The following is a 26,096-nucleotide window of genomic DNA, read 5'->3' as shown; positions in this document are numbered from 1 at the left end:
CATATGTCCTCTCAACCCAGTCCCCAGCCCCCAGCCCCCGGCCCTCAGAAAAAGCAAATAAATAAACCTTCAATTCCATCTGCTAATGAAGGCACTAAATTCATGGAAGTGTTCTGGGACTCAGAGATATTCACAGCTATTTTAAGCCCCAAGGTCAAAGCAGGAAGAAAGTCCACACGTGGGAGCCTGGGCCCCAGACACCAAACCCACCTTGGGGAGCTCTCCCCACGCTGAAGGCTGAGGATGATCTTAAGGCCACGGCCCAGAAGAGAATAAATGGAGACATAAAATCGGTGCCCTGTGGCCCCTTCAGACATACCTGGACTAGATTAAGCCTGTGAGGTGCTGCCCTGTAGAAAAGGTTAAAAAAAAAGAGCAAGATTTAGGAATTGGGATGACAAATTCAATAAAAATCACTATCATGCTGCTGGCAGCTGATCTCACATGTTTCTTCGTCAGGTTAGAGAAATAACTTGGAGAAAGGGAAGTGGGCCTGTCAGGGAGAATGACTGATGGCTCCCGCTCCTGTGGGCTCCTCTGCTTCTCGCCATAAGCATTTGATGAATATGCATCTGAATCCGTCTCCTTACACTTCTATGCAGCAAAACTTATTTCTAAGGATACTTTCAGAAGCTAAAGGAAAATAAGTTCCAGAAAGTGGCTTTTTAGAACAAAGGATGTTATAGTCACACTCACTAAACTCAGATCTGCCTGGAGCCTGTCCACTGTGCCACCAAATGCAAGGTGAAGGGAAGGAGAGAGACTCACACTCCTGGAAGTTCAAGAAACATTTTTTTTTTCCAAAACAAGCTCCCATTTGGCCTCCTTTCAGCTCAGTACTACTGACAGGAACTGAGACCTCTGGGCAGGGGACAGGAGGAAGCTGGGGCTAACCCCAGAGCTAGTAAATCTGCAGTAACTGAGGGCGATAGCAGATTCACACAGAGGGGCAGGCATGAAGGTGGGGCCCACATGACCCTTTAAATCAGTGCATTGTAGCACCATGCCCAAGTCTGCACCATCAGAACAATGTTAAACAATGCCGAAAAATGCTAAATTCACAGGCAATCTCTGTAAATATGACTCTAAAATGGACTCCTCAAGAAAGCCCCTTGAGCAAAGGCAAGGCTTGAGAAAGCCATCATCTGACAGAAAAAAGACAGTGAGAAAAAGAGACATAGGCAAGGGAGCCAAGGGGCAGATCCCAGGGCTTGTCACTTAGTTTGAAGTGACCCTCCAGAGACAAAGCCAGGTCTGTGGGTCTGTGAGGCATATCGCCCCTCCCCCAAGCTGACAAGGGGCAGTCAGAGCTGATCATCATCAGCCACCCTAATCACAAGCCCACTGAAGGCTCTGGCAGCTGCACATCAAAGGAGAGCCAGGCGTCTGGGAGGCAGTCTTCGTTACAAAGCAAGGCTGGGACCACGGAGAGCAAAGCCGATGCATCAGTATTCTAGGCTAGAATTGGTCGAATTCCAGGTGATCTCTCGTAGCAGTCCACCGCACCAATTAATAGGGTCCACGCTGAATAAAACAATCTTCATGTACTCTTGTGAAAACAGCATTGATACGGACGTTGCTCTTCCTGTGCCCATATTTCATGCCTGTTCCCTTTCCCATCACCCATGGGTTCCATCTGTCATTTCAGACACTCTGAGTAGTAAAGGAACCACTGCTCTCCTGGAAACCAGTATCTAAATTTTGAAAGTTAGTGTCCCTCTCAGTTAAGGATCCACATTATTCTACATATAAAATGTATGGATTTTTTTTAAAGAGAAGTATACTACCAGGACATTATGAAATTTCAACAAGGGAAAAAAATACGTGGAAGCATCTTATGGAGTTGAAAACCGAGCCTTGCCTTTCACGCCCCCACAAGGCTGAGAGGGCTCTGTCTCTCTCTTAAAAAAAAAAAAAAAAAAACCTAAGCGAAGGCACTGACCGGTGTTCTGCACTGCCATGAAGATAAACGATAATTGGGTTGCCATCCTGAAGGGCTGCTTCATACCAGCAACGGTCCTTCCCCTTAGCATCTTCCCACCGGCAGATGGGTACCGTGTGCCTGAAGAGCAAGGCAAGTTGTTAACAAACATGGACTGAGAGAAGACTTCTCTATCCTTGCCAAAGTCTGGAACACTCCTTATGCCAGATAGATGATAGGTAGATGACAGATAGATAGATAGATAGATAGATAGATAGATAGATGATAGCTAGGTAACTGTGTCTATATAAATATATTTTATATAAATTTACATATACAAATGATTACCTGAGTAGTACATACACATGGTAAACATCAAAATGTAATACTGCAAAGCACCCGGTAATGAAAACCACTATTGTTCTGCCTCATCTTCCCCATGCATGGAGACAGCGCCTTTTATCCATGTACTTTTTTAGTCCTTCTGACTCCCACACCTAATAATCTTCCAACACCGCAGTTCCTGGGTACAATCCATCAAAATGCAGTCCATTGAGTGGAAACCGGTGAAAGATAACAGATATTTGCTGTGTGCTATTGGTTTGGTTTAACAGATAAGTTGGAAGGAATGTAAAGGGAAATCAGTTTAGGTAGGAGGAAAGAACTTTAACATGAAACTCAGCTATTCTCTTCAAGAAACCCAGTGACTTAGTGATTGTAGATATCTGTCTGAGCTTCAGTTCCTTCGCCTTGTTAAACCAGTGAATCAACCCTGAAAATATAAACACTGCCATATGGCATGTCCTAAGGTGACTTGGAGAACTGGCCACATGATGAAAAGTCTTCAGTCCTCTGACATAAAACCCCAGGGCCTCTGGACTGTGAAGACGGGCATCGCCGCTAGCTGGGTAAGCTGACCCCTAGGGAGGTGACTCACCAAACCAAGGACCAAAGGGGTGAGAGCAAAGAATAAAACGATTTTCCAATTCCAACATGCTTAGCTGAACTGTACCCTGCTGTTTAGGAAGAAGTTTGTGAATCCGTATTGGGTCCCAAACATTCCATGATCACATGTTTAAACTCAGAGAGATGAAATATAAAACAGCACTGGAAAACTGGCAGCCAAGGACAAGTAATAGAACGAAACAGAAGATACTGAGGTAAGCCTCATGCAAGAGACAATAGAATGCTCATGACTTCATTTGACAAGTATGAATAACTAAGTGCCAAGCACTGTGCTAAGTAATGAAGACCCACCAACAAAGTCACTTATGGAAGACAAAGTCTTGTAAGGAAAGCAAACACTAACCAAATAATTGCACAAACATTACTTAATTACAGAGGGAATAAATGCCATGAAGGACAAGCACAGGTTGCCATTAACATATGCCTAAAATGGGGATGAGGAAAGGCTTCCCTGAAAATTAGCCATCGGAGACCCAAATGGTGAGCAGGCAGTTATTACACAGAAGGCGGGAACGCAGGGAACAGAGAGTTGGGGTGTCCAACCACAGCCTGCGGGCTGCCTGTGGGCTACATATGGCCCAGGATGGTTACGAATGTGGCCCAACACAACATCGTACATTTACTTAAAATATTATGAGATCTTTTTGTGATTACATGTTGTAATGTATTTAATGTGTGGCCCAGAGACACCAAAAGGATGGGCACCCCTATACGTAGACAGAAAGTGTGGCATGGTGTGCAAGGCGGCCAGTGGTCTGGAGCAGAGTAGAGAGAGTAGTGTGGAGTACGTCAGGAGGAAGGGCCGGGACCAGGTCCTTTAGGCCTGGTGAAAGGCCCAAAGCACAGAGCAACACCTGGAAGTTGTCACACTCCAAAGTAAAGTTCCTGAAAAGCAAAATGAAGCAGGTCAAACATCAATACAGATGAAAGGTGTATGGAACAGCTTCCAGGTGCCTCCGAGGAACACCAACCTCTCCACAGGCAAGTGGCTCAGCCCTGCTCATCCTCACCCTTGTAACATGAAAACCCAGTTCACCAAGCAACCCAGTGTCCAATCAGTGCACTCACCAGACTCCCAGAACCACCCCAGGTTCAACTCTGATATAGAAGTTCACTGTGCGAGGCATCTTTGACTCTGGTTTCTTTAAATCCACAAGAAATGGTGCTTTGACTGGAAAGTAGAAATCATTATCAACTCCCAGAATCAAATTCCAGGCTTCTTACTCACATTCAAAAAAAGTAATTAACCTCATGGTTAACATGTTTCTGAGCTTCAAGCTACTACACTAAGTTCTTAGCAAATTATTTTATTTTATAAACTAAGACTAGCCTACAGAAGAATTGGCCAAAAAAATTCTAAAGCTAGATTTTCAAATAGTACCAGTGTGTGGTAGGTAGTTCATAATAGAGTTTATTCAATCCTTACGCTTACCTCAAGCTAAAAGCAATGGAGACAGTTCCCCTGAGTAGATAAGAGGACCTAGCAACAGGTGACAAGTGTTCTGCTGCTTTCAAGTGTTACTTTTTAAAGTGAAACCTAATTATTAGCCATAAGCCATGAAATGTCCAGGACAAACATGCACCTGGGGACATGCTGGGGAGAGCATTACTCATGTCCTAGAAGGGCCACGTAGTACATTGACTAGCACAGCACTCAGTAGAAAAGACATGGGAAAATAGAGTTCTACCACCAGCATTTCTCTCTCTCTCTCTATCTCTCTCTATCTCTCTCTTGCTCGCTCCCTCTCTCTGTCTCTGTCTCTTGGAATATAGGTAAGAAGAGGAAGTGAAACAGATTTCAACAGGCAGTAAAACACCCACATTAACAGCTGATTTGAAGACTGAGCTCCTGAATTGGAACCCTTCCCACAAGGCCATGTTTTTCTGTCTCCAACAGATTGCAAGGAGGACTCATGCTAGGCCCCAAAGCCAATGGTAAACTGGTTTCAGACCATTTAACAATAGCCACAATTTTATAACCAACGTCTATTTTTCATTGTGCCACAATGTTAAGGGCAGTGAGTTCTTTATTTGGGGAAAATATATGGGCAGATTCATGAAGGGTATATACTTACAAAAATTAAAATAAATTAGCATGTTCATCAGAGGAGGGAAAATGTGTTCTTTTAACGATTTACTAGTAAAGCTGCGGTACTGCGTGGCAATTTCCCTTCCGAGTGTTTCGCAGTGCTGTGGAACAGACCTGCAAGATATTGTGAAACAAACAAGGTATTCAGGAATCAGTCCGGGTTTTGTCTCGGTTTGTTTTCTCTTAAGGTCCAAGTCAAGTTTCAGACACTAACACAGGGAATTACCAGTAACTTGGCCTTTAAGTATTTACAAAAGTGTATGTAATTAGGGCAGATCAAGACTGGGCAGGCACTAAGGGAGAAACAGGAGGAGAGCAAGAAGGCGGGGCCCCAACCAGCTGCAGAAAAACCCCAAGAGGGCCAGGACAGGCAGGGAGGGGACACAGATGCACCAGAGTCAGGCTCATTCTCTCACAGCAGCCCCATAGGAGGACCCTGAAGTCATCAGGAACCAGGAATCAATATAACAGTTGCCACAGTTTTTAACTATATCCTAATTCGGTGCTGTGTGTGTTACCTATTATTATTATCGTTATTATTATTAGTCTAAAGCATTAGGCAAATGAACATCAGATCACCACCCTTCTGACTGGGTCTTAGGAAGAAATGAGCCAGTAAGAGAAAACCACCACTTCTGATGTGACATCCCTGCTGAGAGGCGCCGTGAAGCAGGGTGGGGAATGAGGGGATCTGGAGGTTGGTGACAGCGGGGCTGGGCCTGGTCAGGGAGGGACACAGTGGGGCCATGCACATAGGGTTTATCCTACTGTCCCCGTGACACGAACCACTAGACTGGGAGCCATCCACAGACCAGTTATGAGTTTTCCATGAGGCGTCACTAATGTCACTGTGTCACATCTCTCGGGAAGGTTGAGAGTCTCTTACCTTTGAGAAGCGAGGGATACAGGAGGCCAGTGTGAACACTCCTGCTTCCAGTTCTTTGTCCACATCATCCATTCAATAAACCCCTGTCCCTCTTGTGGGCAGTCAGTGTGAAGACTGCTCAGTGTAATCAAATTGTGAGGTTGGGGGCTGAAAAGCGTTTTTGACAAACTGTTTCCTCTGCCTTGATTTTGCTAGCAGACCAAAGGCAGTTGAGAAGGTAGCTTTTATTACCTATACTTGGCAAATGAGAAGACTGAAAAGTTAAGTAATCTTCCCAAGGCCCCACAACCAGTGAGCAGCAGGGCCACAAGCACCCAGGTCTGTCTGACCCCAGTTCTGCGATGCTCTCCCGTGCACTGTCACGCCCCTGGTGCTCCCCGTGCCACCCATGCAAGCAAAAGTGAACCCCAAGGACAAGGCTGGTCTCTGGCAAAATACAGCTCCCACAGAAGGTTGTTTCAGGACCCCCTTCTTCCTTTCGGCACCCTTGCCACCCTCAGGGTCCGTTCCTCCTCCTACTTTCTCCCCTCTTCCTGCTCCTGTGTTCTCAGGAGCCTTCGGATACCAAAGTATCAAAGAAAGACCTCTAAAAAATTTTCCCTCAAGTGTTAATAACTTAAAAGTCAGCGTGCTTATATATGCTTGGAAGAGGCATGAAGGGAGAGGATAATGAGTCTCTGATGAATCCCAGCAGTTCTCAGAGAGTGGAAAAGCTATGTGGGCTAAGGGTAATGAATAGGTATTCGAATACATCAGATACGGGCAATTGCCCACTCACGAAATCAGCAAAAAAGAAATGAAAATGCCTGTTGCATAATACTTTAAAATAGGCTGAAGGTGGTAGGAAGGAGAGGACATTGTTGTTCTGATTTTAGAGATAAAACATCAAAACCCAGAAAAGTCACTTTGAGCCACAGATCAAGCCAAAACGGGCAGAACTGAACACAATCTGAATTCTTCTGCTTCCTTCAAGCTGGCTGGCCCCAGCTTTCATTCTCCTGACTCTCAGAACTCAGGCTACCCTGCCTGTTAGGCTCCTGCTAAGTTATCTTTGAAGGTAGCAGGGTGCTTGGGAGGCAGAGGCAGTAGAAGGAAATATGTTCCCATTTTTAAAGAATAATTCATGCAGGACCCTTCTCTCAAATAGCTCAAGGCACTTTTGTGAGAGGAGAACAGAGGGACCGGACCCCTTGGAGTGCACAGCAGCTTCTTTTAACTCAGGGATTGTCGGTTTGACTTCCCCTGCATCAGTAGGGGCTCAGAAGTCACCAGTGGCTAATAGACCTTATTCGAGCAGAGGACGCAGCTTCAGCCCACTCCCTGCTAACGGCCAGCCGCATCAAACAGCCACCTTGGTGCTCTGGTGTTCCTGCGCCTGCCCTTTGATCAGATGTGTCTGTAACTGCACAGCATCCCTCGGGGGCCACAGAGCCCAACTGGATGGTTCTTACTGGAGAAACCTGGTGGAACCTGAGGTGCCACAGGGCAAACCATTCGTGCTTCATGCTCAGAGGTGTCTACAAACCCACCTTGGGATGTGCAAGTTTCACATTTGGCAAGACAACCGTTCCAAATATTAAGACACACTGAAGATCCAACATGCCCATTCATTCAGCTGCCATGCACTAGTCACCGAGCAGCAAGTTACATCTGTGTCCTCCCCTCTTCTTTCCTCCCAGCCAAATCCTCCCCTTCTTTCACATCCATCCACTCAAGTGTCTCCTCTTCGTCAGAGCCTCTCTAGACAGATCTTCCCATGGTGACCTTTCTTCTCTTTTCACTCCTCTCACTAAGTATAATTAAAGCCACAGTTTGACCTTTAATTGTTGTCTGGTTGTTTTCTCATCAATAGCCCTATCTTTCCAACTTTATGCCAGGCCCCAGACGACGAGAAGCACATGGCATATAACGCTGCTCTTACATTCCACTCGTCTGCCACAGGGCTGAGCTCCATAAATACTGTTGATCAACAGGATGAAACTGAGACGAAAGGCGCACAGGAAGCCCTCCACGATGTGTGCTGACCTGAACTAGCCTGGCTCCAAGAAGCAAAAGGGACCCAGGATGCTGGATACTGCTCTGGGCCTCAGCCTCAGCGCGTTAAATTAGATCAGTAATTTTCTGCTCAAAGAAATACGCTATTATTTTACTCCTTCAGGAAGCTTCTCTTGAGACCTATATTTCTAGTAATTAGTAAGGCAAGTAGTAGAGGGTCCCCAACTCCCCATCTCCCACTCCACTATCAACAGCAAAGTGAGTTATGAACTGCATCTTTGATTCTCTGCCAAATGCATGCTAAATTATCAACTATCAGCTCTACAGTAAGTGCCAGCCTTCCTAGAGCAATGGACCCTATCGGGAGGTTGTGCCCAGGAACAGGAAGTTGGAAGAGTCAGGATGTTCTGACTGGTGTTCAGATCCAGCACAGCAGGGGACGTGGGCCTGCACTGCTGGGCCAGAGGGCAGCTGTGCTCTGCTCCCTGCTCTGAGCTACAGAAGGAACAAGGAGACAGGAAACAGATGTTTGTCTTCGCCACTCGGGCATTCTAAAGTGAAGTCACCTTTGTCTGGCCGCAATTCTTGGATATTTCATAATGAGAAAAAAAATTAAACAAAAACAAAGACATACAAAAAAGCCAATACTTTCCTATACCAATAAACCAAAACAAGATACCCAGGTTCTTGGGTTCAGGTTCTCCAGCCAATACCTAGCTGCATTACATGCAAGGCTGGTAATATACTGCTGGTGGATTCAGATAGTTTAAGATAATTGCTTAAGCCGAGGATTCATGGGAAGAAGAAAAGAAAAAACTCATTGATACAGACATTTCAGATTTAAAGGATGTAAGACCTTGGCACAGGAGATGCCAGGTTACAGTTTCAAGGTTCTATTCCCCTTCGGCATTGTGGAAGGATGTTTGTTCTTTAAATACGTGCCAGAGAGTCCACACTCTGGGAGCTAGCTGACTTCCACCCATTTCCATCTACCTGATAGGCCCTTGAGCTAAAAGGATGCCATCCAAGACTACAGCATAGATTATTATTGTCACTGTCATTATTTTTAAATCCACCCTGCGTATTAGTAAAATAGTCAAGGCAGGTAAGAGATTGATATAGGGGCCTGAACCATCTTTCTGGAATCTCTAGCTCAGAAGCTCCAAAGGTATCTAAGCTCCTAAAACATCAAACCTGGGAGTCTCGCCGGCCAGAGTAGGGGCTGAAGAGAAGGCAGCATCCAAAGAGCCCCGGAGGGTTCACAGAGCTCTGGGGCCTCTGAAGCCCACCCCTCCCCCCGCCCCCCTATCCCCGCCCCGCCCCGCAGCAGCTGCAGTGCCTGCCCTCGGGCCCCAAAGCCGGCCTTTGCGCCTTGGTCCGGACCTAGCCTTGCTCTTCCCTCAGCCCCTCCCTCTGCCCCATCCCCGAGCAGCCCGAGCTGTCCCTGGGCTCCCGGGGTGGGCAGGTCTCCTGGCCACGGGCAGCGCACACTCACCGCACGTTCCGCACAACCATGTCCCACCAGGCGGCCACACAGTCCTCCGAGTTGGTCTCCATCCCGCGTCGTGTCCAGAACCGCCACCGTGGGAGCTGCTGCCGAGATCCTCGGGCCGCGCCCCGCCCGCCCCCACGGTGTCCAGCCCGCCCTCCGGTCCTGTTCGGGCTGCACCCTGGCAGGGTGACAACCACAAGCCTGCCGGGTGGGGAGACCAAGGTGGCCGACCCCACCGCAGGAGCAGGACGTGGCCTGAGGGTGGACTTAGGGCTGCCCGAGGGCACCACCCCTCCACGCACACACAGTGTAATAGAAACAGGTTTCCCATACTCACGATTAATGAGCTGTGCACAATTGTATTTTCTATTTTATTTTATACATTTGTGTATTTATGTGCACACCCTTTCTTACTATGGTAGTAATTAAAAAAAAAAAAAAGTTTGATGGCCATACCTGTAGATCTTCATCGAGAATGATCACCTTTTTTCTACTTTGGCTCTTATTTTCTTTCTCCCTTTCTTTTCTTTTTCTGAAGCATCCTCATCCCCCTTTACCCTCTCCCTTTCTCTCTCTCTCTCTCTCTCTCTCTCTCTTTCTATCTCTCTCTCTCTATATCTCTCTCTCTCTCTCACACACACACACACACACCTGCCATCATTACTGGACAAGGAATTTATTTGGCTCCCTTTGTTAATGGTTTATCTGTGAGGGTTATGAACTGCGCATGTCATAGAACCCCACCTTGCATCAAGAGTTCACACCTTGAAAGCTTTGGCAGCATCCAGATTTACAGAATGCATTGTCACCTGGGAGCAGGGACTGTCCTCCAGCAGAGCTGCTCCAGGGAAGCCACAGGGCAAAGTGCGGGGGCACACGTCTGACAGGAGGGAATTGGGTCCAGTGGGAACAATTTTTTTTCCTTCCCTCCCTGCCCGCTCCCCTTTTTGGTGTTGGGAACAATTTGATGCTGGCATCAAGTCTTCGTATTGGAGGCAAGCTGCAACCTCCTCAGAGGGAAAAATGTGAAGTTCTGTGGTGCCTGTGCTGTTTGGGCTTTGCCATCTGTGTAGAGGACACAGCAGGGGACAGCCAAACCCCAGAAAGCACATAGGGGCCCATCTACGAGGAGCGAGTAAGCCAGTCTGGAGGAAAGCACCGCACTTTTCAAGAAAGGGCCTTTCTCTTCCAGGACTAGGCCATTTCATACAACTGGTCAGGCCAAGGGGAATTCTGGTCACTGCCTGTAATTGTTCTGTGAGTGTCAATTTTCTGATTCACATCAAGATAGAAGAGGAATCAACAGGAAAAACCAAGGGGATCTATGCCTGACTGATGAGCCAGCTGCTGGTGGGTTTTCACAGGGCCACACCCTGCGTGATGAGAAAGATGAAGTCCCACCTCCAGCAGGTGTCAGATTCCGCCCCTGGGATCTCACAGAACTCATTCCAGGAAGCTCTGGATGAGACCCTGGGCCAGCAGGCAGGGGAGGAGAGAGCAGCAGCTGTATTTGGTCCCAGATTCTATCTCCATCTGTTGATTCAGGTTAAGAGTGTAGAGTCTCACATGCTGGTTAAACAAACAAACTTGTATGTCCCAAGTCTAAGGAAATGTTTGAAATGCTCAGTAAAATCTCTGAAGTGGAAAATCACTATGGTCTTTTAAAAAAAAGATTGTATAACTTAAAACTCTAGGAGAAAGCTTTTCACGAGGTTAATAGCTTCTTTTCAAAAGCCATATCCTGGAAATCAGAGAGCAGAGTCCCTGATAAGATTTGGTAGATCTAAAAGCCAAGTGATTCACTCATTTATTCTGTATCTATTTACAAAGCAATTTTTAGGCTATCAACACCACATCGGGCTCTATAGGGATAAAAAGCCAGATCCTTCCTGATAGATTTATCTCAGGATAAATCATGGAAACACAAAATAGAAATTGAAGAGTACCCTGAGGGTGGAAATCAGATCAGGGGTGCAGGCCTAGATGTGGGGAGAGGGGACATGAGGGAACATTTGAGGGTGGTGGAAGTAGTCTACATCTCAAGTGTGCTGGAGGGTACATGACTGTAAACTTTCACCCAAATTCCTAGAGTTAGAAACCTTCCAAAGGTGAACGTGACTGAACGTAAATTGCCCTTCAACAAGCCTGACTTTTGGAACAGTGATCTGACACACGCACAGAGAAACTGCATAAACTAACACACCCTGTGTCATAGAGACATCAGGACAAAGCTCCGCATGGGTACAAATATGTCAGAAACCAAGAATTGGATAGTACTTGCACTTGAAGTTGAGAAAAGAAATCTCGATTAAAGACATATTACTTTTACCACCTAAAATTACTCTGTAAAAAAGGAGTCAGGGTTGAGAGTGGCAGTTTCTCAGCTGCCACACAGCTGTGGAGGTAAAAAAAAAAAAAAAGAAGCATTTGAGGAACGGAGAAGGAACAAACAACAAATCACTATTTTTTTACTATATGGAGAAAATTTTATCTTGAAAGTATTCATTCCCCCCTTGCACTTTCTTCTTTTTTATAGAGTGGCCTTATTGAGACGTAGTTCACTGTCACAAAATTCACCCTTTCTAAACTCTACTACGCAGTACTTTTAGTACATTCACAGAAGTGTGCATCTGTCACCACTATTTAATTTTAGAACATTTTCATCACCCCAAAAGGGAGTTCCTTACTCTTTCCTGAGTTATGGGGTGATTTTAGGTGTAATTTTTCAATGCTAACTGCTCTCCAAAGTGTCCCGTTGCTCACCCCCACCAGCGGGAGCACTGTGGAAATCACTGCTTAGATTTTCCGCGCTCGTCTGTTTCACCATCACTCAGCTTTCCACACACAAATAGGGAACTTTTTAAAACCGATGCTGTTGAGATTGAAATGAAATATTAAAGGGAAGTTAAAGATAGCTCCGGATGATGGGGACTGAGTAAGGCAACTTTTACTTTTTCTATGCTGTTAAGGTTTGTGTTGCCTTTGCCTGTATCAGATCTAATTTAAGACAATGCATTTTAGTTACAAGATTGGATATGGGGTTATTCTAACACTTGAGAGTGTTAGTATGGGCTTCCTTTTTGGCAAAAGAGGTGAATTCTTTCAGAAGAAAGGGTGATGAGAGAGTGGAGTCAGAAAGTACTTGTGAGTCCCTCTCTTCCAAAGAAGTCTGAACATTCAAGGCACGGCCCACAGGCTCCCTTGTTCTGTGGCAAGAGGCGGGCTTCAGTTTTTCTCTCTCTCCGTGGGAGGATGTAGCCGGGGTTAAAGCTCCCTCCTCCTCACTGCATGCTCCTTTTCAAATTCCTTTGGCCCTTCCTTAAAAGTTAGTTGCTCTACAGGCTTCCTTCCCAGCCCTTCTTCTCTTTTTATGTTACATCAGTGTTTCCTAAACCATGTTCAATATTTGGGAAACTTTGGGCTAAATACCATAAAATATGTTCCTTTGGCCAGGACCTTATGCCTCAAAATCGTTACTGGGCTAACATTCTTTGGGAATCTCCAAGGAAGGATAGAATGCAGCTTTTCACTAAATTCAACTCCTCTCCCTCTTCCTTCCACACCCATGTCACCTGCAGGATTACCTACCTTGAAGAATAGCATCAGCAGGCACCAAGTGTCCCAAACCACAAACTTGGGGTTCACCTTTGATTTTTCTGCTTCCCTTAAGCCCAGAACTCCCTCTAGATAGAATTATGGCTATTTTTTCCTGTGATTTTTATTTATTTAACAAATATTTACTGGGCACATTTTATATAATATCTAGCTTGAGAAGCTTACACTCTAATTGTAAGGATATAATCTACACCGATGAAAAGCTAAGTAACAACCTGAGATGTATCACCAGATAATAAATAAGTGAGCATTACAGATAATAGAATGCTGCAGGCTCGGTGAGAAACATCTCTGTGGGAGGAAGAGGTCAGGCAAGGAGTTCAGGGAAATACTGTTCTGTTGCTTAGAAGCAGCACTGGAGATGGAAGATAATTTTAAATGGCCATTTGGAAGGACCCATAGAATGTTAAAACTGGAAAACATAGAAGCAATCAATCATTTGCCAATATTCTCAGTTTACACAGAGGAAACTGAGACGCAGAGAGACCAATTGATGGATGACAAGCTGCATTCATACAGTATTTATTGAGTGCCCACTGCATGCAAGGCACAGCATGGGCTACACTTTTTCGAAAGAGCAGGTAAGGTGAGACTCATTTCAAAGGACACCTGGTATTTAGGAAGACACTAACCTGTGCCAAACACCCGCAGGGGCAGGGTTGTGATGGCAAGGTGGTGAGACCACATGGCAGCTATAAACTGGGTTACTGGTTCTTCCACTCACCAATAAGAAGAGAAGAATTAAAGTCATTAATCATAGGTTGCTGCTGCTTTGCGAGTAGTCAGGGTGGAAGAATTTACCACCACCTACAGTGTCCAGTCATCTCATCAGATATCCAGGTAGGAGATTCCGAAGCAACCTTTACAGTGTCCACTCCATGGAAGGTGGCACAGCCCAGTTTTTGTGACGTGGAAACACGGAAGTAGATTTTGAGACAATACAGTCAGGGAGGCGGGGAAGGTTTTACCATCCAGGATTATTTTTTTCTTGACTTCTACTTGAGTTATTTTTTTAAATGCCCCTCTAACAAAGTCAGAATAAAGACACTTCCAGAGTCCCCAGGCCAGCCTCAGGAGAAACAATGAAATAATGACAGGGGTGGGGGTGGGGGTGGGGGTGGGGGGGAGTTAATTTGGAGGAAGTCAAACAGGAAAAGCTAAAGATTCTGTGAGAATAGATAAAAATAGCTTACTAAAAATGAAGGCATACACATGGAGAAATTGGAGCAAGACAGGAAGAAAGTCGCCCCCGTAGATCAAGTAAACAGGAACTGGCTTTTCAGTCCCAGGAGACTCAAGGTTCCCAATTCTGGGCTTTCTGGATACTTGACATTTGTTGGAAGTAATCCGTTTCTCCTTGTTTGTAGACTCTCAAGATGTTCCCAGAAGTAATCTCGTTTTCTCAGTTCCCCTGTCCATGACCCAAGTGTCTGTGTGCTCCCGGCACAGCTTGAAATTAGTGCATTTTTTCATCTTTGCCTTTAGTTTTTGAACAGACAGGGAGAGACCCCCGGGGACGTCCTGGTGGAGGTGTGCAGCCTGGGCTGCCTGTGAGTGAGACTGGGTAGCCTGAGGCGGGTCTTCATTATCCTTACCCCACCTGGCTTTCCATGCGTGGAACAACCTGCCCCTGGAGAGGAGTTTTAAAATAATAATATGTACTAGGAGGTGAGATCACAGATATAAAAGCTTTTCTTTGAAGTTAAAAAATTTCAGCCTACAGATGCACAGTATTTACATTAATGAATGTTTTTGATACTGTCTTTGTCAGGCTCCTAGCCATATTCACTTAAAAAGACATTCATCAGCATTATGGCCTACAGATTAACATAGACATTTAGTTACCAATAAATGCTAATACATATACTAATGTACCAAGAAAGCCACGCAGCCACTCTCTTCTACTTCACTGCCAACCAAAAAGAATTAAAAATTGATATCTTCCTTACAGTGTAAGAGACAAAGGGATGGGTGAGGGTGGAGGTGGGGATGCTCTTCCCTCTCCTGCCTTAGTGTTAAAGAGGATAGAGTTCCCAAAGGAGCCCTCCCAACCAAGCCATCACAAATTACTTAGCAAACACCAGCTCATTAATCCAGTGAGTGCTCACTAGCACTGTGAGATGACCTGCTAAACAATTTTTAAGCAGAACTATTATTTACCATGTAGTCCTATAGTCTTGCACTATACAAATCAGGAATCCTTGCCTGTTTGGTGCTACTTGTCAAGTTTGGGAGAAAATTGTCATACACGCAGGCTATGTGTATTCCCAGCCCCTAGCATTATGCCCGGCATGTAGCAGGTACTCAATACATACTGTGTCACATGAACGAATAATGGAAAAATTTGAATCTGTACAGTAGGCAGTCCAGTGACACAACACTCCCATCTCCCCATCACACACATTCTCTACCGGCCCCTCTGGCATTCTCAGATTCACACGTATAAAATTCTGAACTGCACGATGTTGGCAAAGAAGAAGCCAAGGTGAGCAAATGATCTGGAAGGGCTACCATACAGGCCTGTTGCAGGGTCCACTGGCCTGTTCTCACCTCCACCCAGGGCCAAGTTTCAAGATTAGTATAGCCATCACGCCCTGTGTGAAGGTGGGGTCTTACTCTACCTTCGACCCATCTAAAAATTAGACAGATATTTCTTTTCTTGTGCAATCCCACTCACCATGCATTCACCAAATGCCAGCGGTGTATGTTATACCATGCTAGGCACTGGGGAAAAGCATGGATATACAAGATATGGCTCCAGCCCTGGCTGGTGTGGTTCAGTGGATTGAGCCCTGGCCTGCAAACCCAAAGGTCACCAGTTCAATTCCCACTCAGGGCACATGCCCAGGTGTGGGCCAGGCCCCCAGTTGGGGGCAAGAAAGAGGCAACCAGCAGATGTTCCTCTCACACACTGATATTTCTCTCCCTCTCTTTCTTCCTTCCTTCCCCTCTCTCTAAAAAATAAATAAAATTTGAAAAAATATACGGTTCCTGATCTCAAGAACTAATATTTATATTTCGGGAACTTCTGCATTTTTCTACAAACGTATTGAGCATATGTGCTAAGTACTGTTCTAAGTGCTGGAAATTCCATGTTAGCCAAGACACATAACTTCCCTGCTCTCATTGTGCTGACATTCTAGAAGGGGGGACAAAAACAATCATACAAAAAATACATAATGCAAATTCAAGTTGGTGTTATTAAGATCAAATCAGGTCATGGAGAAATTATTTTATCTGTGCTCTTAATGCAAGACCTGAGAGTGGAGTTCCAGCCAAAGGGAATAGCAAGTTCAAAGTCACCCAGGGGGAACACAAGCTTGAAGTGTTGAAGACCCAGCAAGAAGCACAGGGAATGAGAGAGAGAGAGATAACATGAGTTGGAGAAGTAGGCAGGAGCCAGGCCATGCAAGGTCGTGTCCCTTGCTACATGAAGTGTGGTCCAAGGACCAGCAGCATCAGCATCACCAGAAAGTTTGTTAAAAATGACCCCCACTCTTTATTTCCTTTCCCGTATAGCCATAGGACTGTCACATTTCAGGTGGCATACTTATGCCTCCAGTAAAGATCGCTGCTCCATGTCTCCCTTGCAGAGAATCGTGGTTATGTGACATAAAGAAAGTGATATATGTGCCTTTCCAGAAGTATCCTTCAAGGGACATCCTTTCCCCCTTTCTCTGTCTGGAACACAAGTTTAAAACTAATTCTCCAGCATCTACCTTGTACTGTGAGATGCCTTTGACAATGGAAGCTACTGGAGGCCAAACAATTAATGAAGAACCTGTGTCCCTGACTCTGTGGAAGGCCTGACCAGCCCTGAGCTGACTGCCTCGCAAACTCTTGAACATAAGAACTTAATATCGAGGGGAGTGGGGAGGGGATAGTGGGGAGAGGGGCCTATAGGAGCTACTATAAAAGGACACAAGGACATAATCAAAGGGGAGGGTATGGGTGGGGGAGGGAGGTGGGACTGGCTAGGGTGGAGTGGAGGGATGGGGAGAAAATGCAGACAATTGTAACTGAATAAAAATAAAATAAAATAAAATAAAAAAGAACTTAATACCAACTGATTCATACCTTATGATATATAATTATTTCTCTTATAGTACTGTATATTAGCCTTTCAATAAAACCAATAATCCAAGATGGTATGCTATATTTATCTTGTATTTTAATAGCTTCAAATAACTCCCACTGAGCCCAGACTCCTCCCACTACACACACACACACACACACACACTCCTCGATGGACACACACATAGCAATCCAAGCAGCATGGCCCCGACTGGATGGTGGCAAGGAGTGTGAACACAGCAGAGGTCAGTGGCAGAGCCAAAGGCACAAGACTAAAAGATAGGCTTGGGCTCCAGTCCTTCTTCTTCCTTCCTCCTCTTCCTCTGGGCACCTAAAGAAATGGACCCCTCCGGGCTGAGCTGCCAAGCCTGAAGTCTTGGTGGCATTGTCCCCACTATTCCAAGATTCTCAAATTGTTAAACAATCACAGGTCTCTTGCTCTGTTGAAGACACTTCAGCCTGGACTGATTAAACTCTCCACACCATTTTTCTATACTTAGAAAGGGCCCATTTGAAACATTGAAGGACTGAGCAACTGGTTCTCTTCCATGGCTCCTACATTCAAGCAGATATTTACCCCAAAGCTCCCTTTGCACAGAAATTCTGGAGCCTCTGCTACCCAGATTCTCAGCTGCCTCTGCAGATGCTGACAGGCACCTTGACTCTTAGAATTAAATGTCTGCAGATGCATCAAACTTGGAATATCACAGGAAATATAGGGAAAACTTTATTCAGAGCAATTTAAATGGCCCAGAAATACTGGACTTGTATGTCAGTTTGTATCATGTAATCTCTGCCTTACGCTCCATGGTGATAAAGCTGGTGTTGACCTAGTTCACAGGAGCGTCAGAGAAGCGACTGAAAGGATTACAAAACATGGTGACCATTCCACCAAGTGTTCTACTTCCAGTAATGCTGGCTGTCCAATTAGAACGAGCTTCACAACTTTCCCTTGGGAAGAGGTATTGGGTTCCGTCTAAGAGAATCTGCCCATGAGGGTTCTATGTAGGCACTGAATTTGACCAGGGCTGTTTAATTGCTTTGGGGGAGGTAAAGCCTGGGCCCCTCCGTCAGAGCTTCAACAGTGAAAGATCAATAAGATAGATAGGTAAGCACTCAGGAACCACAGGTTACTTTGGGAAGTTACACCCTGGCTGCCACCGCAGTGTTAGAAACATTCCGTGATGAGTATTCAGAGCAACTTTCCATCCGAAGAGGAGGAGCCTGCTGCAACCTTTCCGCACAAGGGAGCAGCTCCTTGATCTATTCAGGATGGAAGCCACTTTCCAAGTTCTGTCTGGGACAACAAATTCTGTGTGGTCTCAGTTTCTACGAAACAAGAAGTAAATCAGAGAAACTACATGAATGAGCAAGAAACAGGAAGAACTGGCAATTAATATAAATCTAGTTTTATGTAAACCTTAGTACACCCTGTGCTAAGGTAGCCTACTTTCACATCAAATCGGGGGCCCAATCTGCTCACTGATAACAAAGTGCCAGGTGAGCACAAGGACATTGCACTTGGGTGTGTACGTGTTAGAGCATAGGTGAGTGTATCAGGAATCGTCTCACATCAGGCACTCTTCGTGAAAACTTTCAACCACCCTGAATATAGGATTTTTACTGAATGCTGTAAAATAAAACCTAATGCACATCAGTGAATAAGTCATGTGGTTTGTCTGGAAGGCAGCCTCATTAGTAGGGCCTACATCACTAATGCAATCATAGTCACTCCCTCGAAGGATTAAATGTATCCTTTCAGCAAAGGCACAATGAATGGGGGGGGGGGGGGAGTGATATAATGATGTATTCTAAAGTGAAAGACTTGGTGAAAACTCACCTGGGTTATTACAGCTTTCACTAACAAGCTAAAACATTGCTCTAATTCTATACTATTTATTGTCATGAGAGCTAATAGACTGGTGGGTGTTGACCACTAACAAAGCAGAAAATGTCAAGTTTTGCTGTAGTTCTTATATTAGACACTTGGGGGCAACAGTGAGCCAACGAGGACCATAAACAATGGTGACAGCTTTGAGCCAGAAAGTTTGACTCTAGTCATTGAGATGTCAGCTAGGTCTGTTTAAAATTATTTAAATCGAACAGAAAAATTTTCTAAAACCTTTTCAAATTAACTATTAGGAGTATTCACTCTTCTAGCATATGCTTCCTTCCCAAATGTTTTTGCTTTTCCTATAGACAATTTTTTAACCCATTTAGGGGTTTGATCATTTTCAAGCTGAGAAACCCCTTCCTGACCAATCTAAGTTGAAGCCCGGGGCACAGACACAAGCTCTGTACCGCGCAGAGGTGGCAAGGACCGGCCGCGTGGAGAACCCAGGGTGGGTCCAGCTGACTGCGTGGTAGAACAGATTGGTTTCCCAGGTCTTCTACTTAACCGGGGGCGATGCGCCTCACTTCCCCTTCCTCTGCAAAGACGGATCGGAAAGCCTCGGAACCGCGTGGGCCGTACCGGTTTTGCTTTCGCTGTGGGCAGATTTGTAAACAAAGGTACCACAGTCAATCCATCTTTAACTCCCCCCCTCCCTCAAACGAGATGGCGGTGAGAGAGGCCTGGAAGCAAAGGGCTGGGCGCTGGCGATTGAAGAGGTGTTTACCGAGGGCAGTGGCACCCAGAGGGGCGGAGGGAGGGTCCGGGCTCACTCCCCACTTGGTGGCCCCGGCACAGCCCGGCAAGGAGCGGTGAGGGCAGCCCCTCTTGCTGCGCTGACAAGAGACCTTTGTTAGGCTGTCAGGCGGGCTTTGTTTTTAGACTCAGTCAGGGCTGTCCTCCCGCTCTGGGCTTCCCCTCGCACAGCTGTTGCTTCTGCTTCCCAGAGCCCCCGTCTACAGGTGCTGCGCTTTCCTTTGCCTTTGGCAGTGACAAGTTGGAAGAGTGTCTATTGCTTTAAAGAGAGGACCTGGGGAGGCCTGGGGGTGGGGGTGCGGGTTTGGATTCCTCCTCTGCTTTTCCCAGGCCAGCCCTGCAGCAGAGTGTCCCCCATCCCCTCAGGGACCTCCAATCCAGGCATTTTTAAACTAAACAATTCCAGCCTGACTATAGGCAGCCTCATTCTATCGAGCACCCTGAAGTGCTAGGCCTCCCTTACTGTCTCTGAGTGGGGGACATGTCCCCTGGTGCTGACCGACGGGGTGACCAATGGAAAGAGCAGAGCCCAAGGCAAACACCAGAGCCTGCTCTGCATTCGCTCCCACACCACAGGCCTTCACTGATAAAAAGGGTTCCTTGTGTGTATTACATTTTAAATGTTTTCTTTCACTAAATGGAATGTGTGTTTATTGTACAGTATTTCCCTCCGGTGTGTCTCTGGACACATCTCAGCAGGATGTCACGGTTCAGATTTTTTGAGCGTGGCTGCCACCCTGTTGGATGAGCGACTGCCATGCCCGTGTGCATTTTAAAATCTGCCGGGAATGTGCACGGGGAGTAGGACTGGGGGTAGGGGGTGAGTCAGTTTTGCTTTTTACTTTCTACTCTCTTGTGTTGTTTAATCTTTCCCTAAGAAATGAGTTATTTTGCAGTGTTTTAAATGAAAGGAATGAGGACAAGTCTAACTAAAGTCAGGGCCATGGCCACGTTGAACATGCCCTCAGCCAGGACACTGCACAGCAGGGTTTTCTCTTCTGCCCTTAAAAATAAACTTAAATTCTGCTCCCACTGCTGTAGTCCCCTTTGCTAAAAGAGTGTTACGTGGCTATGGTGTTGCTGGACACCTACTTCCTGAGGAGCAGGCTCTCTTCCTCTGCCCAGCATCCTGCCTGCCCTCCCCACCCCCCACCCCCCACCCCCCACACACTATTTTTTCCTCTCCTTTTTCAGAAGTCTGTTGCTATCAGGCCCAAGAATTGGCCAGGAAAGAACTCAATACAGACAGGACCACTCAGAAAAACAGTAAAATAAGTCCATATATTATACAACACTTTGAAAAGTGAATTGTCAGGGAAGTAGAAGACTGGCTCCTCTTTATTATACCACTTTGTCCTTCGATTTGTATTCTCTCTTTATTCAGTCTCTAAACACCTGCTGAATGCCCGCCCTGTGCTAGGCTCTGGGTGGGTGCTGGGTTGTAAAGCAGGTAGCCCCAGTCCGCACCTGGAGGACCATACAGCCTTGTGCAGGACACAGCGAAGTGGTGAGCCTTCTGTGAGGTGAGCAGGTGGGGCCATGGCCCAGAGCCCACCAGCCCAGGTGGGGAAAGGTTCTCAGGAGGAGGAGAAGGCTTAGCCGAGTCTAAAGGGTTAGTTGGTCAAGCAGAGAACAGGAGGAAAGGAACCTGAAATAATAAGGTCTGTCTCTACTGAGCTTTTCTACACATTGTGGCCCTCTTCTGAACGTTTCATGTGAATCGTATCACTCAGTTCTCACAGCCCTGCACAGAGTGATCTTCAGGCTCCCATTATAAAGCTGAGGTCCCTGAGGCCCAGAGGGTCAGTGATTTTTTCCAAGGCCATGCAGTGCGGAGTGGTGGAGCCAGGATCAAAGCGGGGCAATCTGGCTCCAGAGCCCTCGCTTCTAACCCCTCACCTAACCTGTAGCTTGGGTTGCTCAAGAAGTCAGGGGGGACAAACACGAAACTGTAGGAGCTGGGTTGGAAAGGGGGGCAGAAACCACAGGATGCTAAGCAGCCTGTTTTAGCCTAGAGACAGTGAGAGGATTGAAAAGAAAGGAGTGCCATGATCAGATTTGGGTTTCAGATAAATCTGTGCCTCTGAAGGGGTCCAGGTGGGTGGAGAGGGCAGGTGACTGAGCCCTGCTGAGGAGACAAGGCTGGGTCCGTGCCAGAGTGTAGAGAGGGGAGGCTGGTGCTTGGCACCCAGCTTGGGTGACTGGGCTGAGGATAGCTCTTCTGAGGTATGCTGGGAGCACTGCAATAAGAGCAGGCTTAGCAGAAAGGGGAGGAGTCAGTTCAGGTGCCCCTGGGGATTCCATGTGGACAGAAAGACTCTAATCAGGTTCAGTAGCAGGAGGCATGAAACCTGTGTCTATTCCACACAGTAAGTGTGGATGTGATGAAAAAAAACTGCAGGCATTTCCTACTTTCTGTTTCCCCACAGAAGTGGATCCAGGGCCTGTGGGCCTGGAATGGATACAGTTTGGGAGGAGGGCCTGTTTAGGGAAAAGAACACAAAATTTACTAAATCAAAACTCAGGACAAAGTGGATGTTATTTAGCATTAGAAAAGAAATTGCACAAATTATAAATTTTAGAAAAGCAGACAAATACTACAAATCCTATGAAATTCAGAAAACAATGAGATTTATACTCATCGACTGGCGCATCTCCTCTACAATACTGTTTTTCCCTACATACTTGGCTATAAATTCTGATCATCTCTAAAATGACAATAATTTTTGTAGTATTTTCTGAAGAGAGAGTAGAAGGATAATCCAGTATTTTTTCCTAACGTGGATGGGTAAAGTTTGTTTCCTCATACAGATGGGAGATGCACAAAGCTTGCAACTTCAGACCTACTATCTGTAGTGCTACTATCTGTGGTACCACTGCAGGGTTCGGCTCTGCAAACACAGGAGTTACAGTTCTAGCTAATGTGATTCCTATTACAAAAGAGAAAAATGTGTAACATTTGTCAGCTTGGACTACCGGAACAACATACCATGCGTTAGGTGCCTTCGACCACAAACACTGACTTCTCACAGTTCTGGAAGCTGCAAGTCCAAGGTCAGGGTGCCAGCAGGGTTGAGTTCTGGAGAAGACCCTCTTCCTGCTTTGCAGATGGTCACCTTCTCACTCTGTACTCAGGTGGCTGAGAGAACAAGAGCAAGCTCTCTGGCTTCCTTATAAGGCCACTCGTGCCATCATGAGGACCCACCCTCATGACCTCTTCTAAACCTAATCATGTCCCAGTGGCCCCATCTCCAAATACCTTTATGGGGTGGGGGGTGGTGCTTAGGGTTTCAACATATGAATTAAGGGGGGGTACAAAAATTCAGTCCATAATAATGTGTTGATAATTATTAAATAACTAAATAATTGTTTTAAAAGACTTCTCTTTTGACTATGTCCCAAGAACCAAATCCTCTATTTATAATTTTATACCTCAGAGGGTTACAAGAACTTTCCACAGACTAACTTCTGGCTCTGTACATGTCAAACCCTGTTCCCTTGCCACCCCCCCTCCAAACGCCTCTGCGGCCATGCTCTATGGGACACACTCCCATCACCTTGTCCCGCCCTGCACTCAGGCACAGAGGGCAGCAGGAGTCCCCGGATGACTAGCAGTAGCCGAAACCAAATGGAAGTGTCCAAACCACACAGACATTTGCCCTCGGAACCCAGACTAAGTGTGTCTACAAGTTAACTTCCTCTTAGCGGATCCCCAAGTGCCCACAGCCACTTCATTGCTACCTGACATAAGGAGAAAATAGGGAAACAGGCAATGTCTTAACCACTTGCGATTAAAATATCTCACTTCTGCAAATTTGACAAAAGCAGCACATGAGCACATTGCCAGGGCCTCGGACGTGCCGGGCTCCTCCACGTGAGGGCCTTTCCCTTCTCGGTCACCCTGTCTCTACCCCTAGGGTGTGGGCTATGAAAGTGAGGGGATGCCATATGACACAACTGTTGACAATAAAACTGTTAGCAATTATATAATGCTTACCAGGAGAGGTGTTTTGTGTATATCCAGCTGCTTAATCCTCATAAAAACGCTAGAATGTTGGTAGCGTGAAATTCTTTATTTTACAGATAGGGAAACTAAGTCACAGGTTAGGTGACTTGCCCCGGGTCACACCTGCAGTGGTTGCCAGAGCTGAGATTCGAACCCAGGCAGCCTGGCTCATGCTTGCACGGAGTACATGGGGCAGCCTCCACCCCCACGGCTCACAGCCTCCACCCCCACGCCAGACTCCACAGTCTCACCTATTAGACTTGTATATATCTTACTGATTTGCCTATTTTCTGTCCCTTGCTACTAAAATATAGACTTTGTGAGAGTGGAGCTGTTTATTTTGTTCACTGCTGTGTTCCCAGCACCTAAAACAGCACTTGGCACATAGTAGCTGTGCAGTCAATGTTTCATGATTATCTTAAACTTTTTAGTACTCTGCTAAACTCTTCAATTCCTCCAAGAAGTAATCTATTTGGAAAACTGCAAAAGAAATGAAAATAAGAAGAAACACATACCAAAAAAAACCGGGAAAAGTTTGGCCCACGTGAAATCCAAAGGAAAAAAGGAACTTTGTGTATTTTGAATAAGATAGTTTAGCTCTGTCCTGAGTGTCTACGATTCATGTGGGCCAGTCCCACGTAGATTATGTCAGGGAATTAACTAGGAAAGATCAAAGAATTTCAGATCATCCTGAGTGTCCAGGTGAAGTTTGAAATTCAAAATCCGTATTAGCACCTGACTGCCTGATTATGTGCTATGTGATTCTCTCCTGGAATGTTCTTGGATCCAGAGAACGGCTGGGTCCAAGACTGAGGGTCTGTAGGTTGGCTGTGCCAGCAAGTCAAAGGAAGGAGGGGGCTGTGTCCAATGTCGGGAGTGTCCTTAAATCCAAGAGGACTAGGGGTTGTTAGATGGGCAATTGAAGTCCAGTGCCTTATTAAGACTGAAGACAGGTGGGGTAAAAGTACCGGGCAGAGAAGGGGAGAGGGTTGAGGTCAGAGTGGAATTTCAAAGTTCCAGATTTCAGAGGAGAAGCAGTTTTAGGTGATGACAAGGTCCTGTAACAGGATAGGGGATATTGATGGCAAGTGAACAGAGCTCTCAGATGAGTCCTAGGATGTGACAAATTTGATATTATGTGGGTTAGGCTCTAATGTATACATTTATCCGTTTGAGCCACGGTTTGTAAACTGTAAAGCCAGCTTTAAATAACACATAATATTTAAAGAGGGCATTTTGCTTTAAAATACTTTGTTTATAATGATTCTAAAATAATGATCCTCCACAAATTAACAAACTGGGATACGAGCATCATCTCAGTTCAGCAGAGGTTCATAAAGTTGGGGACTGTGAGTTTTGCTTATTGAAGGTTTGATTCTGTTCACACATGAAGGGTGTCACTTTATAGCTCCAGGTTAAAGTCCCTTGAGATGACATTGAAGAATCCCTTTTATTTGGTGCTACTCACATCGTAAAAGATCGTTAGTCTCCAGAAGTTCACATTCTAAGGCTACGAGACACTCAGCAAATACACAAATATAATGTTAAACAATGGTGGGGCAGATAAAAGCACTTAGGTCTCCCACACACCCAATTCATAAAGTGCTCCAATTACAAATATAACCAGCTGATTTTCAGAGGAACAAAAAACGTTACTAGGTATTCTCCGGTGGCTTAAAAAAAAGATAAATAGAAGCTTGAAATTGGATGTAATGTCCAGTGAGGAGTAAGATTTCAACTTTTTTCACTGTGAGGTGCAGCTGGGGATAGGCAAAGAAATGTGTTGTTTTCCAGATTTTTTTTCATTCTGTACCTAGCCTGAAACAGGAAAGAAAGGTATCAGAATTCCCAGATCAACTGTAGCCAGCACTAAGTTGATTATATTCTTTTAAAGTATATTCATAATAGAACCAATCTGTGTGTTTCATTAAATTCACCTAAAATGATAAGAAATCTTACAGAAGTCTTTCAAAGTAGAAGTTGTGCAAAAGGCTTTCAGCCTTGCAAGTTTCTAACCAGGGAGTAACTAAGCAATTTCTCCTTTTCCCTGCTTTGCATGGCAGGTTGACGGGCTCCCGGGTAGTGAGTGTTGTGGAAGTCAGAAGTGAAGGAAGCCCTGTATTCGATCTTCCAAGTGAAGGAATTTTTAGATATTTTAGAGAACTAGGGAAACAAATTTGCCCTTTCCCTTTTCTGCAACTGAGTCTTCCATATCTCCAAGACAGATGGAGCGCATGTAATGAAACCAACCAAATGCAGAGGATGCAATCTGGGATATTAAAAATGAAAGCTTTTCCAAATCTTCACACGCTCCTTTAAAAACACTTGCACTCGAGTGTTAAGGCAGTTAACAGAGGTGTCTAAAAATGGAAAGAAGGAGAAGAGGTGCCCTGAGGGTTCCTTTT

At 45.6% G+C, this 26,096-nt stretch overlaps 2 protein-coding genes across 10 annotated transcripts in view; one reads left to right on the top strand and one right to left on the bottom strand.

Moving 5' to 3' along the window:
- PYGL (glycogen phosphorylase L) overlaps positions 1-16,789 on the top strand; it is a 70,251-nt gene extending 53,462 nt beyond the window's left edge. The window contains exon 21 of one of the 4 annotated variants that reach the window (XM_045201473.3): positions 16,558-16,789. In XM_045201473.3, the coding sequence (XP_045057408.2) occupies positions 16,558-16,774 (217 nt within the window). In that variant the 3' untranslated portion in view covers positions 16,775-16,789. Of the gene's footprint in view, positions 1-2,945; positions 3,004-4,660; positions 4,952-9,382; positions 9,555-16,557 lie in introns of those variants that run through there. The other 3 variants (XM_053928305.2, XM_045201472.3, XM_024567528.4) reach the window with 3 other exon arrangements.
- ABHD12B (abhydrolase domain containing 12B) overlaps positions 1-26,096 on the bottom strand; it is a 58,860-nt gene that overhangs the window by 17,167 nt on the left and 15,597 nt on the right. For 4 of the 6 annotated variants that reach the window (XM_053928307.2, XM_053928308.2, XM_053928309.2 and 1 more), the window contains 4 exons: positions 4,963-5,090; positions 3,956-4,058; positions 1,943-2,062; positions 320-350 (listed from right to left, as the gene is read on the bottom strand). In XM_053928307.2, coding sequence (XP_053784282.1) covers positions 320-350; positions 1,943-2,062; positions 3,956-4,058; positions 4,963-5,090 — 382 coding nt within the window. Of the gene's footprint in view, positions 1-319; positions 351-1,942; positions 2,063-3,955; positions 4,059-4,962; positions 5,091-5,862; positions 6,094-9,352; positions 9,472-26,096 lie in introns of those variants that run through there. The other 2 variants (XM_045201475.2, XM_024567529.3) reach the window with 2 other exon arrangements.

Source organism: Desmodus rotundus, chromosome 7 (assembly GCF_022682495.2).
Source record: "Desmodus rotundus isolate HL8 chromosome 7, HLdesRot8A.1, whole genome shotgun sequence".
NCBI lineage: Eukaryota > Metazoa > Chordata > Mammalia > Chiroptera > Phyllostomidae > Desmodus > Desmodus rotundus.
The sequence above is the reverse complement of the archived record's forward strand: the minus strand, read 5'-3'. Positions and strand labels throughout refer to the sequence as shown.